This window comes from Symphodus melops, assembly GCF_947650265.1.
Source record: "Symphodus melops genome assembly, chromosome: 17".
Classification (NCBI taxonomy): Eukaryota; Metazoa; Chordata; class Actinopteri; order Labriformes; family Labridae; genus Symphodus; species Symphodus melops.
The window spans coordinates 12,053,326-12,068,039 of record NC_136707.1 but is presented as its reverse complement, the minus strand read 5'-3'; the positions used below and the strand labels follow the sequence as shown (position 1 = coordinate 12,068,039).

The 14,714-nt window shown below is 39.5% G+C and overlaps 1 protein-coding gene and 1 long non-coding RNA gene across 7 annotated transcripts in view; one reads left to right on the top strand and one right to left on the bottom strand.

Moving 5' to 3' along the window:
• Window positions 1-14,714, bottom strand: part of gspt1l (G1 to S phase transition 1, like) — a 32,549-nt gene that overhangs the window by 9,002 nt on the left and 8,833 nt on the right. For all 6 annotated transcript variants that reach the window (XM_079366869.1, XM_079366868.1, XM_079366870.1 and 3 more), the window contains 7 exons: window positions 12,973-13,006; window positions 12,777-12,854; window positions 10,787-10,967; window positions 6,269-6,423; window positions 5,557-5,697; window positions 5,341-5,434; window positions 269-349 (listed from right to left, as the gene is read on the bottom strand). In XM_079366869.1, the coding sequence (XP_079222995.1) occupies window positions 269-349; window positions 5,341-5,434; window positions 5,557-5,697; window positions 6,269-6,423; window positions 10,787-10,967; window positions 12,777-12,854; window positions 12,973-13,006 (764 nt within the window). The remainder of the gene's footprint in view (window positions 1-268; window positions 350-5,340; window positions 5,435-5,556; window positions 5,698-6,268; window positions 6,424-10,786; window positions 10,968-12,776; window positions 12,855-12,972; window positions 13,007-14,714) is intronic.
• Window positions 1-14,714, top strand: part of LOC306838599 — a 311,986-nt gene that overhangs the window by 291,542 nt on the left and 5,730 nt on the right. The window lies entirely within an intron of this gene.

Below are 14,714 nucleotides of genomic sequence, written 5' to 3'. Positions count from 1 at the left end.
GAAAACATTCAATTTTGTCGCAAGGATGGCATAATCATTTGGGCCTGACTGTTTTAATGCTGTTTTGCCAAATGTAACTTTTAATTTTATTGTGCTAACATGCAATGCTTACAGATTTTGTAAGTCTTTGTAAATCTGGAAAAAGTATTTAAATATAAATTAAAGTGCTAACCAGGATAAATAATTTGGATAGTTTACATCCCCACTATATACAAAAAAATTTGATTTGAGGCAACTAGAAACCAGTTAGTGGAAGAATTGTACTTACTCGGTTTGGCATCATGACCAGCTGTTGTGCTTTACTGATGGAGCCTGATTCCAGTTTGCCCAAAATGACAGTGCCCATGTCCTGATAAGGTAGAACACAAACAGAATAATAGCGTTATAGATGAGAAAATAAGTGTAATTTAGTGCTAGGGAAACTCTGGTGGGATGGCATTGCTAGAGTGGTTTGTCACCATGACGGAGCAGCTCTACAAATAGTCTAGTATAAAAAAATATTTTAACGGTGGTTGCTAATTAAAAAAAAGAAAACAAGAATCAGTTGAGTGCTTTTGACAACACTTGTTTAAGCTGTAGCTGAACATGAGTAAATGTATACTAATGCATTTGTCTTTATGTTAACAAACTCCACTAGAGGGGGCTGTGTTGGACAAAACCAATGAAGATACAGGGTCTATCTCAGATCTCTTGATTGCTAGATCCTTGGTCCTTGCTACATAGTGGCTATCGGCATCCCGCTTAAGCGTCGCCTAATAAATAGGGCACAGGCGGCTGTGGAAACACAAATGGGATTGGCCGTAATCGAATCAAACCGTACCAGACTGTGCCGACTCGTACCGGACTGCTGTGTGGAAACAGGGCTATTGATTGGATGCTGAAGCGGATCGGATCAGACTTTAATGAAACTTATCAAAATAAGCAGAGTTTAATACTGGAGAAAAGACGGCCTAAACCGACAGATGGACATTTAAACAGATTATAAATATCTGTGTGTTTGTAAAGAGCTGCTCTGTGATGAGCTGGGAATAATAAGTGTTTGACATGAGGACTAACAATGAAATATGAATTGTAAATTCTTTAAAGTCAATATATAAGAGTGTAGGCCTCTCACTCCCGACATTTGATTTGTTTTTTGATTCACTGTCAAACATTGTTAATATGAAGTGTTAAAATCATCAACATCATAAATGATTCCTTCATAATCATGGGTTAGAGTTTTAATGTATTATGATGATGAGAGTGACACTCTGATACAGAGGGATTCTGTCAAGTCAGAAACATTTTAAATTCAAACTTGGTTACTGTCATGAAGTTAAATTATTAAAAAATAAAAAATAAAAAAATCAGTAGCCTATTCCTGAGACATGAGCCCTGTTTCCACCAAGCAGTTCAGTTCGGTTAGTCTCGGTTTGGCATGCATTTTGAGGTGTTTCCATGGACTAAAAGCCAGGAAAGATCCCCAAATAACCGATCTGTACCCTTACGTTGGGGTGGCAAGAATATCGATTGATTGGGTTTTGTAACAAAGAGCCACATGCCAATGACAGTAGATGAATTGCTAGATGTCTTCCATCACTGCTTTTGTTTGTGTCGTGTTTGTCTCCTTTGTTGAATTTATTAATGGGTTAGCGGTTAGTGATCAGCTGCCATCATGCAACGCTATTACGTAGCTGACGCGGCAATCAGCATCTGGCTTAATCGCGCCTACCAAATAGGGCACAGTTGGCTGTGGAAACGTGGACGGGATCAGGTTTTACCGAACCAAACTGTACTGATCCATAACGGACCAAGTCAAAACAAATAACTAGACAATTAATATTAAATCTTTTTGTCAGTAGAAATTGTCTTTTGGTTTGAAGCAGACAACAGTTTGTTCTTCATGTGTTTGTGATCACGTAACAAAGAAACTAAACACTGTTACTGAGTATTTTATAATAAACAATACAATGCTTGTTTGTGCGGGCATAAACAGTTAAAAGCGATAGCTGTATGTGATCAGCTAATGTTATCGTCACAAACAGGTGATGCTACAGAGGAACGGACATGTCATGTCTCTTAAAAACAGATTTATAATTCAGTGTTTTCGGCTTTTCCAGTGATTCAAATAATACCCCAAACAGTTGACCATCGGCTCAGTTAACTGTGTGCATTAGTATTTGTTAAAAAGCACAGATACTGCTAAAAATGTGTTTTTTTGTTAATTGTGAAAATAAGTGTAAATTAATATACAATTAGAAGGATTATCAATAAGGTTTGAAAATGTTTTTGTACTAAGGTGGAGTGTATTCAAATGAGAGACATTTATATATTTCATACTGTTGTCCTCAGAATTTTGAAATTCTAAATGCAAGATTTAGAAATTTAGATTCAACTTAACACTTCCCACTATTTCCTCGAGTTCATTTACCAGGACTTTTCTAAAACTTATTCTATGACAATTTAGCTGGTATGACGGTCTTTTGGGTTTTAAGGTGTGGTTATAAGCTGTGCCACTCCCAGTGTAGACGGCCCCCAAATGTGGCCCTTCTCTCACCTTAGTCCTCACTGCCATGCCCATGTCTCCATACAAACAGCTCTGAGTGTGTGTGATTTTTTATCTTTCGTGCAAATACGGTGTCTCACACTGCATTGCTTTTAATGTTCAACACTTTGTATATATGTATATGTATAAAAAGTGCTAGATAAATAAAGCTGATTGATTGATAATACACAAGTATTTGAACACCCTGTAATTGTTAGAAAATGGAAGAGGCTTACGATGACTGTCAGTCTCTCTCAGACAGGGGCTCCATACAAGATCTCACCTCGGGGGGTATCACTGATGATAAGAAAGGTGAGGAATCAGCCCAGTACTACACAGGAGAAGCTGATCAATGACCTCAAGAGAGTTGGGACCACAGTTTCAAAGGTTACTGTCGGTAGAACAGTAAAATCATGCATTGTCTGGAAGGTTCCCCAGCTCAAGTCATCACATGTCCAGGCCCGTCTGAAGTTAGCCAATGACTATCTGGATGATCCAGAGGAGGCATGGGAGAAAGTCATGTGGTCAGATGAGACCAAAATAGAACTTTTTAGGTCGAAACTTCCCTCACCGTGTTTGGAGGAAAAAGAAAGATGAGTACCATCCCAAGAATACCATCCCTTCTGTGAAGCATGGGGGTGAAAACATCATACTTTGGAGGGGCTTTTCTGCGAAGGGGACAGGATGACTGCACTGTATAGACTAGCACAGTAATGGGTCCTAAAACCTGGAAGTGAGTTAGCATTTTAGCGCCATGAGTTCGTAACTCAAAAAGTCAATGGGGATTTTGAATGAGTTTGTGGTAAAATGCCTGAAATGAAGTTTGTGGTAAACAAGCTTAAGAGATGTTGATGTTTTGTCAGACGAGATAAACTACGTTCGCTAAGACCACCATGTATGAATTTTAAAGTTTTTATGTGTACTTAAAACAACGGTTGCTAACAAGTAGCTAACTGAGACTACAGTCATCATCGCAGACATTAAACTTCATCACCCCAGGTACTCTCTACAAGCTACGGTTTCCCTAGCTTGGCAAAACCGTTGATTAGATCGATGAAGCATAACGGTTGTGATGTCAAAATAAACCAACCGCAGTGGCCCTGAGCCTTGGTGACAAAATCAACCTGTCGCAAAAGAAGACAAATATTTGAACCAGTTGATCCCTCCGACTTGGTGAAGTCACCTGCTGTTTCTCTTCTGTCGCCCATCATCTTACAGCCTCATCATCACCATAATTAAGAACTCTATAGGGTCTGTTGCTTCTGTGCTGTAGTTCTGCAGCACTATGCTGTAGTTCACTGTAGCATAAACTTAGATTTTTACTTCTCTCAGCTACATTACATTATTAATTTTTTTCATTCCGTTTCTCACAGTGGAAATGCACATACAATATACATTTCATAAGTGGGAGAACTTGCGAAGTCGCAGGGTGTACAAATACTTATGTTCCTCACTGTGTGTGTGTGTATATATATATATATATATATATATATATATATAAAATATTGAAACGTAACCTACATGTAATTTTGCCTGCAGATGCTACTCTGTGACGTGACTGTGAGTGTCATTATGTAGCCTATTCTGAAAACTATTGTCCATAAACTACCATTGCTTTATGATGTGATCTAGAGCTGAAACTATGCTGCGAGTATAAAACACGTTTAATGTAGCTGCAGCTACCTGCTCCTCTCTCTGCTGCACACTGAGTCTGACACAGACACTTCAGCGCTAACACACACACACACACACACACACACACACACACACACACACACACACACACACACACACACACACACACACACACACACACACACACACACACACACACACACACACACACACACACACACACACACACACACACACACACACACACACACACACACACGGCGCGCCCCTTTTAACTTTAAGTCAGCACACAGTTGATCCGTGATCCATACGACCGAGTCGGGAACACGTGATCTGGTCAAATGCTTTCTCAATGAAATATACTGTAACACAAAAACACTATTTGTTATTTCAGCCATTAAAACATGTTTGGCCTGGGAGCGCCAGCACATGCTCCCATGTATTGAGGCTACAGTCCTTGTGCGGGCGGCCCGGGTTCACGTCTCACCCATGGCGACTTTACCGCATGTCTCTCCCTGCTCTCTCTCCGCTTTCCAACTCTATCCACTGTGCTATCACTAAAAGCCCAAAAATAAACCTTTAAAAAAAAGAAAAAAAAGTGTTTGACCTGTATTTTTCCATCTACCTGCCACCTTGACCAGTGAATCAAAAAGTTTATTTGAGACCTGGTCAGTAATATGGTGAATGTCAGCAGCTGTAGAGCAGAGGTGGTTGTTTGTAACAAGCAGGTGTTACCATGGTAGCTGCAAAGACTGCAAGCAGGTTTGTAGGGACGACCCGAGACGAATTAAACCTTAATTAAGCAAAAGTATGATTTATTCGATTAATCAATGGTATATTAGATAGAATACTTGATTACTAAAATATTCGATAGCTGCAGCTCTAATGTGATCCTTGACATAATTCAGAACTTTCAGATGACAATGGCATGTGTTTAGGGAACTCTGATATGAAATTGGGAGAATGTTTGAATAATTTTCCAGGACAGCAAAAACTTTCCAGTACATTTAGCCTTTTTTCTCATGTTCCATGACCAACTGTTACTCAGTATTTGTGGGAACCCTACACTTACATAGATGATTACAAAAGTAGTGATGTGCAGAATAGACATTGATGATGCAATACAATTCTGTGATAGATCTGTTAACTACTGCAAATCACAGTTGAACACACATTTTTACCTTATATTTGTCTACAATGGGCAATCTGATAGGTCCATCACTTGATCTGTTGAAATGTGGCAAACTGTCCAAATGTGGAATGAAAGGTAAACCTCTGAAACAACATCATAAATGGAACGCAGTTAGTAAAATTCACTGAACACGAAAGAACACTTTCATCGACTTACAGACGGACCTACTGACCAAAAAGAGTAAATGGACACTATCAAGACTTACGTGTACCAGGAACACATGTCAGTTGGTTCCTTCAGGTTTGCTCCAGTCATACCAGAGCACGGCATGAAGTGAATGTCTTTTTTCGGATTGAAGCCCACCTTCTTCAAAAATGGAACTAGTTTCTCCTTACATTCTTCATACCTAAGGTTTTAAAAAAAGATTTTATAGCATAAATGTACTTGAATGTACTGGTACATGAATAATTTCCAATCATTCCGATTACATTTTGCATGTAAATATAGCTACTGTTAATTTTTCAGCTCTACAGTGAATTCAACAATTTAACTTCATCCTGATTTACTCCTGTGAGCCAGGCAAAAGAAGACATGGAAACCTTCCATTGGCTTTCTCCATAAGAAGTCTATTTAAGGAAATGTTGGTTATTTGGTTCCCTTCCAGCATATGAAGTAAGTTACTGGCCCAATTTACAGCTGGTGATAACATCTCTTATGTAATCTCATCACAAATAAGACAGCCATTAGTACAGCTTTGGACAAATCTAAGCTGTGTTTATATGGATCTTCCATTTCTGTTATTATTCACCAATTCACCTTTCTTGCATGCAAAAAAGCACATGCTAATGTTAAAGCAAGTCCCTTTAAATTAATGTAATGCAAAGAAGACCGATATGGTGCTCCTTGGTATTTGTTAATGAAGAAGAAGCAATTCACTTTTTTAAGTGGCAACGCTCGATGATTATTAATATACATACCTCTCTAGGCTCCAGCTGACTGTAGGATCATCCATTTTATTCACCAGAACTATCAGGTGCTTGACACCAGCAGTTTTGGCTAACATGGCATGCTCCCGCGTCTGTCCACCCTTCTCAAAGCCAGTTTCAAACTCTCCTTTCCTTGCCGAGATCACCTACAGGCCAACACATTAATTTAGTGAGCATGCTAGTTAATAAGAACTATCATAACAAAAAAGGCTTTAGAGGCTTTACTTGAACAGACTACTTGCACAAAAAGGAAAGGAGACAAAACAATGCATTTGTAAGTCGAAAGATCAGTTTTTCCCCATGCATGTGTGATGCGTCATCTAAGTATTTCAAAGGCCACCCACATATATATTTAAGCCTTTTTAAACACAACTGTGTAAAAGGATTGCACTTCAGTATCGGTCTGTGTGCGTGTGTGTGTGTAGGGGGGGAGGCACCAAAGCTGCCACAAAAAGTACCGTTTTATCAAAAGCGGGCGAACACACTGGTATTCAATGTGGATATAATGAGGACATTCTGATTCATACTTTCAAACTATACTGAATAATTAACGCATTGCATGCCGACATCAACTGTCAGCTGGTTGTCTGTTTCATAACTTAGAAATGTGAAATATATAAGAGAAAAGTAATGACAGGATGGGGGTCTGGGGGGATAAAATAAAAAGAATTAAAAAAATAAAAATTGTAATGTGCAAATTAACTCATTCTCTCAACTTCTTTTCTGTTTGAGAGAAAATATTATGATTGTGAAACTCACAGAAATCTATGAATCTGCATAGTGTTAGCTTTCTAAAGAGACCTTATTTGTGGTTGTGGAAGAAATAAATTCAAATTAACAATCACACTTGTTTCTTCACTAAAATATAACATTAATTTATACATTGATCAATGAGCCATAGCCTATCATATGTCTTTGTTAGAACAAAATACAAAGTATTTTGGCATGAAAACATTTTTGAACTTGTCAAACGTCCTGTATCATAACTACCGTAAATTCCGGACTATAAGCCGCTACTTTTTTCTCACACTTCGAGCACTGCGGCTTCTACTCCGGTGCGGCTAATGCATGGATTTTTTATGGGGGACAATGAGCTTCTGCCGCAAAAACATTTGACTTCGTCACGTCGGATCTTAATATCAGTCATTTTGCGCTTCATGCACGCACCCTCATGATGGAGAACACACGGAGAAATACATATGATGCAGCTTTCAAGTTAAAGGCGATCGACCTGGCTGTCAAAGAAGCTAACAGAGCTGCTGCACGTTAAGATGACACTGACAGCGACAACAGAGACTGAGGAAGTGAGTAATGAAGTCATTCTGAGGCAGTGAATGGATGGACTTTTTCTTGTGAAATATATTACGGTCATCTTTTTCATCAGCCGTGTTACAGACACCGTCGGCTAGGCTTCGTATTGTAACAGTTCATGTTGTAAAGTCAGTAGTTGATAATGTGTTCATAATTCCGATTATGTGGAGAGTCAGTGAATGCACCAGCGAGAACGTGTTGAGTGGCTGTATGAGAGAACGCTGGGGGAGAGAGTTGGATTGTTACGGCAAGTTATGTGTTGCTCTCTGCTGTAAACGGCGTGGTCACGGCCGACAGTGATCGGGTTAAGTAAAAGTTATTACTTGAACGCTCTCGTCGTCCTTTAACGTCCGTACGGACGCTACAGTATTTGCGGATGTTACCGGTAGCCTACGTCTGTGTAAATAGCTCTTGTTATAGCGTGGACACCTGCGGCTTATAATCAAGTGCGGCTTATATATGTACAAATACATTTATTTACTTATTTTTAGCCGGTGCGGCTTATATCCAGGTGCGCTCAATAGTCCGGAATTTACGGTACATTTCTGCTTTTTTTAACAAACCAAACCACATGAAAACTCGTTAGAAATTCGGGGAGTTATCATGATTATTATAATTGAGGATAGACCTTTCTCAATAGAAATGAATGCAGAGCGGGCGGACCAGAAACCCATCCAAGCTTTGAGCATTACAAAGGTAATGCACATCATTGCACAACAGTGTTTAGTTCTATGTCTCATTTAAAAGGTCAGTTCTTAAAGGGGCTAATAATTTTGACCCAGGTAGTTTTTGGTTTTTCTGACATAATTTAATTTCTGTGTGCAAAGTAAAATAATATAAGCATCCAAAATAAAACTAGGATGTTTAAAAAAAGCTGTGTTAAAAATTATTTGCTCTATTTAATAGCCCTTGGGAAATACTTTTAAAAAAAATTAAATTTTCATTGGGGGGGCTAATAATTTCGTCCTCATGTGTATGTGACTGGGCAAAAGTTGCTCTAATGCCTGACCCGGAAATGGCTTTTTCTTATTTTAAAATCGCTTTTCTTAAACTCCTCTCAGAAAATACAGGGTTAAAAGCAGTGTCAATCCATGGTTCACTGATAACCTCTCAGAAAAAATTCATGAGGGGATATCTAGCTTGGGATACTGCAAGAAAATCCAAAAGTCAGTCTGCAAGCACAAGGGACAGTGTGTTACCAAAAGAGATCAGCTGAAAATGAAATTACAGATAAAACAAAGATGCTATCTATTTTAAATCAGCATTTTATTGCCTCAGGTATGCTATTTGAAAGGAACGTGCCACTTAAAACGGCTCAAAATTCTTCTTACTCTGAGAAAAAGAGTAAGAGAAAAAGTATGAGAAAAAGACCCCTTTTGACTTTAATGTTATTCCCGTTACAATTAACGTAGTACATGATGCTTTAAAAAAGATAAATAACTAATCAGCTGGCCCTGATGGATTGAATCCTCATTTGTTACAGATTGCTGCTGATATTATTGCTGAACCATTAACCCACATTTTTAACGACTATAGAAAATGGTAAAATTCCAAAGGTTTGGAAGACAGCCTATGTTATTCCATTGCTGAAGGATGGTAATCCAGCAAACCCTAATAACTATAGGCCTATATCCAAACTCTCAGTGCTTCGAAAAATGGCATTTTAAATGATCTACAATCCGGGTTTAGAAAGAAACATAGTACCGTCACTGCTACAATGAAGGTTCTAAATGACATAACAGCAATTGATGAAAAAGAACACTCTGCTGCACTATTCTTAGTTTCAAACTCTGGTTTCCAAACACACCATTGCAAGTTGTATGAGAAAGTTGGTCTGCCTTCCTTATACACCCGGAGAATGGAACATTGGTATACGTTTCTTTATAAGCCAGTCTTGCACAAACTGCCTCCTTATCTGTATTCCCTACTGGCTCCTAGAACAAACAGTACTCGTAATATTCATAACAGCTTTATTATGTATAATGTTCCTCAGACCCACACTACATTTAGTGAAAGTGCCTTCAAATCTTTTGCACCTTCATCATTTTGTAAACAACAGGAACACCTTAAACTGGAATGCCAAATCACATTGAACAATTTCAAAGGAAGGATTAAGGACTATCTGACCATAGTGTGTATGTTTGGTTGCTGAGAACTGACTTGCCAATGGTTCAGTTGATGCTTTGTGATCTGTTTTATTGTGCTTTGTGTATTGTATTTTAATTGTTTTTAAAATGTGAAACTTTTATGCTTAGTTTTATGTTGCCTTCTTGGCCAGGACTCCCTTGGAAAAGAGATTGCTTTTATCTCAATGGGAATATTCCTGGTAAAATAAACGTTAAATAAAAAAGCTTAATCAAGAGAAAATTTCTTTTGTTCAATAATAATTTATCATTCTCTGATTTTATGTTGGATGTTCGCGGCTCTTTCTACAAGCCTCAATATAGCGGCAAGGCAGCTTCTGCTAATAGTCGTCGGCGGCTGCGAGACAAGAAGTCCCGCTAGCTACACACGTCTAATGATGAGCAGGCTGTTTATTAAGTGTCTAAAATGGTCAAAGCTAAAGCAAGAGAAAGCCAACAAGCTGGTTGGCAATGTGATTACAAGGAGCCCGGACTGACTCTGCATGGTTCAGACTTGTGGTGTCAGCGTTCTCACTGTTTGCCTATGGACAGGCAGAGTCCACTTTCTGCCAGGAATTTCCAAGATGCCAATTCCATCTGGAAGAAATCTTGGAATCAGATGAGGAAACGTTCACGTGTGCTAAATGTCTCTAAATAAGGCCTGCAGTGCGTTTTGGGAGTTGTCATCTTTCATCCAAATGACCCAAAAAGACACTTCCTGCCTTTTCTCAGTTAAGAAGGCACCAAATTTAAAAAATTCACATCAGCACATTGTTAATAGAGATTCATGTTTCAATGTATGAAGTATCCCTTGGAAAGTTGTTTTTATGCTGTTTAGACATCAATAATCATGGAAGACGAATGAAAGACTAAAGAGTCTCTGAGCAACCTTACTACATTGATTTATATACCCGTTTATTGCCTGCTAATCTGAATTTACAATGCAGAACTTGTTTTGTAAAGGTATGTTGTTTAGAATTACAATTTTGGGCATCTGCTACTGGTTAGATGCGTCTAACCTAACGTTTTATTTCAACTGAACAGTTTAAGATCACTGGTGGATTTTTTTTCTTACCAGAACAGCCAGGTCTGCTTGTGATGCGCCTCCAATCATGTTGGGTACAAAGCTTTTGTGACCTGGAGCATCAAGGATAGTAAAGTGCTTTTTTTCAGTTTCAAAGTATGCTCGGCCCACCTCCACTGTCTTTCCTTTGTCCCTCTCCTCTTGGTTGGTGTCTAAAGCCCAAGAGAGATACCTGGAGACAGACAAGTGATATTCCATTGTTGATTTGTTACTTGTGACATAAACATTCTTGCACATCATTCACTCACTCTGCTCCCTGGTTCACACCACAACTCCGCTTCCTCAAAGCTAAAGGACAACTAGAGCGACTCTGCAATAAAACCAGTCTTACTGTTCACCAGGAAATATACCACCACCACACTCTTAATAGAATCAGCCAAGGACCACTACTACGCAACTCTCATCAGGGCTGGTGATGGGAACACCCGGACTGCTTTCTTTAATTAATAACTGTCTCCGCCCACCTGCCTCTCTTCCCTCACACTTCTACTCCACTGAAATTCATTTTTCAGCACAAAAATTGAAAACATCCATAAGAAACTGACCTGTCAAACCTCCTGCAGTCCACTCCCTCCTGTTCCTCCAGCTCCCTTGTGTCAGCCACTCCCAAGTTTCCACCTTCCCTCCCTTGCTGACATATCTTATCTCATTAGGAAATCTAAACCATCCACCTGCCAACTAGACCCCCTCCCGACACCTCTGGTCAAAGCCTGTCTCCACTCCCTGGCACCCCTGGTTACCTCCATCATCCACTCCTCCCTGAAATCTGGTTCTGTCCCCTCACCTCTGAAATCTGCTGCAATAACTCCCATCATTCTCAAAGAGCCTGGCTCAGACCCCAGCAACTTTAATAACCTTCGTCCCATTTCAAACATACCATTCATTTCCAATAAAAAAAAAAAAACTGTTGCATCACAAGTCCAATCGATAACATTCACATCTCAGCTTTCCCCACTCTCCTCCGGTGTTCCCCAAGGCTCTGCCCTTGGTCCAATCCTCTTCATTATCGACCTTCTCACCCTTGGCCATACATTCCGGACAACATTCACTTCCATTGTTATGCGGACGACACCCAGCTCTACCTCTCCACCAAACCCAACTCCACCCTCCCTCCCACCTCCCTCTGTGATTGTTTGGATGAAATCAAATCCTGGTTCTCTTCCAACTTTCTCAAACTTAACAGTGACAAAACGGAGATTCTCCTCATTGGTTCAAAATCCTCTCACAAAAACAAACAGCTTCACTATCACCATCGACAACTCCACTCTCTGGTCACCTCCCGTCTGGATTACTAGAATGCCCTTCTCTCTGCTCTCCCTCAAAAGTCCCTTCATAAACGCTGCAGCCCGGATCATCACCAGAACACCCTTCACATTACCCCTGTTCTCCAGCAGCTCTACTGGCACCCTATCACACACCGCATTACTTACAAAACTCTCCTCCTAACCTTCAAGGCCCTCCATAACCTCGCCCCTCCTTACCTCACTGAACTCCTCCACATAAACACACCCAGTCGGACCCTCAGATCATCTTCTTCCCTCAGCCTCCTCATCCCTCCTACCCATATGGCCACCATGGGGTCCAGATCCTTCAGCCACTGAGCCCCCCACCTCTGGAACTCCCTCCCACCTGACATCCATAACGTTGACTCTAGCAATTTTCACGTCTCAAAACCCATCTGTTCAAACATCATTCGGACAATTATCCATCCTGTCTCATGAATCTTTTGATGATTTTAAACTTTGCCTTTAAATTTAAGTAAATTTAATAAGTAAAATGACTAAAGTTTGATAAAGTTATATTCCAATACCTAATACAGTATGTAAGCCATTTACACAATTTATCTAAGCCATTTACACGATTTATCTTAGCTGATATTGAATGATCAGAAGAAACATACATACAAAAACATACACATGCTTCCTGAACATTTTTTATAAAAAATAAGCTAGTTTGTAAAAATACAAAATTTCTCCCATACCAGGTTTCTCGGTTCTTTTCTTTGGCTTCTCTTTCATATTTCTCCAATGTTCTCTTATCTACCATGCCTGTTAGATACCTTTAGGGGGGTAGGGTACAACAGAAAAAAGTGGACAACATATTAGGCCTTCCGCGATATTCCATTTCACTTATTAAAAGGAAAGGACATTAACAAAACAAGGAATTGTTTGACTTACATAATTTGTCCGCCAATTGTGGATTTTCCCGCATCTAGAAAATAAGAGCACAAAGTACATTAATAAAAAAATATTAATTTTTTTATATAAGCACAAGTATTATATATACACGTGTATATACAGTTCCAGCCACCAGGATTTCCCCCTCCAGGGCATTTGCCAGTCAGCTGGTTTCCAGCCACTTCCCAGGCAAAGAGAGAGCGCCTGTATGACATTAAATGTATTCATTACTTTTCTACTGCACAATACTGGAATTGTAAAGTGCAAATCTTTTACATACACATGTACTCAATTGATGAGCATTGTCTATACTTGTTTTTTTGGGTCTAAACGCACATATCCCTTTCAATGATGTGCGGATCAATAAATTCACTCAGTCAACACGAGTAGCCTAATCTCAACCATGTAGGTGAAGCTCTCACACATTACTATACATTATGGCACAGCGGCATCCGCTGATGTACAGTTGATCAGTGGTGCAGTGACCATGGATGTGTGCTTTACACCGTACTTAATGCTCCTGTACAAACTTTGATTCCGTTGGTGGGTTTGCTTTCATGGTACAAGTCTGTCTTTGTGCAATTCTGCATCTGCAGGCACTTAATCCCCGTTTCAACCGAGCGGTCCGGTTCAGTTCGTCTCGGTGTGGCGTGCATTTTGTGGTGTTACCATAGACTAATCCCGGGAAAGATTCCCAAATAACCCATCCGTATCGTCCCACTTTTTGGGACGCTTCCGTTGGGGTGCCAAGAATATCGAGCCGACCCGAAAAGGTAGAGCTAAACACAGCAGTCCGCTGATTGGTTGAAAGAATCATCACTTCCTGTGTGACTATACAATAAACAAAACCCTGCCGTGTTTAAACCATACACAGCCGATTGTTTATGTCTGTATTTCTCCTCGTGGCACACAACCTTCTCTAAAATAATAATAATCTTTAGACACGCTGAGGGTCTCATTTAAATGCAGGATACTGAATATACTTGCATTTAAATGAAAAACTTAATTCTAATCAAATCCAAAATTCAAGTAAAATTTTTACCAAAGCGCTGTTATTGTACTGCTTGATTACGTGAATGTCTTTTACTCAGCAGCCAACTGAGAAACGGAAACACATAGTCTGACAATTTTAAGCTGTAATGTGTAAGCTGGATGACGATAGCCGCTATGTAAACAGCATCATGATAGCAGCTAACCACTAACAGCTAACTTACAAATGTGTGCATGTGATAAAGAAAGTATATGAATAACTCTGCTAATGTACAAGGTGAGTTAAAATATGAGAAAAATTAACGACCTTCTACAACGGGATACTGTGATAACCACATTTTAATATTGAGTAAATTTACCGCTGCTTTGTGACTCTGTTTGAACAGTGTGCAATATATAAGCATTGTTACATTGATCTCAAACCAAGAACATGTATAAAACCTATTAACATGCAATTTTAAAGGCAAAAAGTACACAACGCACAGAGGAGCACTGGGACAAAGGGAGAATGAGGAGAAAACAATCCTGTCGTAAAGATTAAACACCTCATGGCCAAAGGCAGAGGCAAAATACAATAATTTAATGGAGGTTGATGATATAGTGGTCTTTTTCTCACACACACACAGACAGAGACAGAGAGAGAGAGAGAGAGAGAGGCTATAGACTGACACATAGTATTATGCGCAGCTGTTTTCAGATGCAGTAATCACTTTTGCTTCCATAATCACTGCTGACGCTGAGGGCCTTTAGAA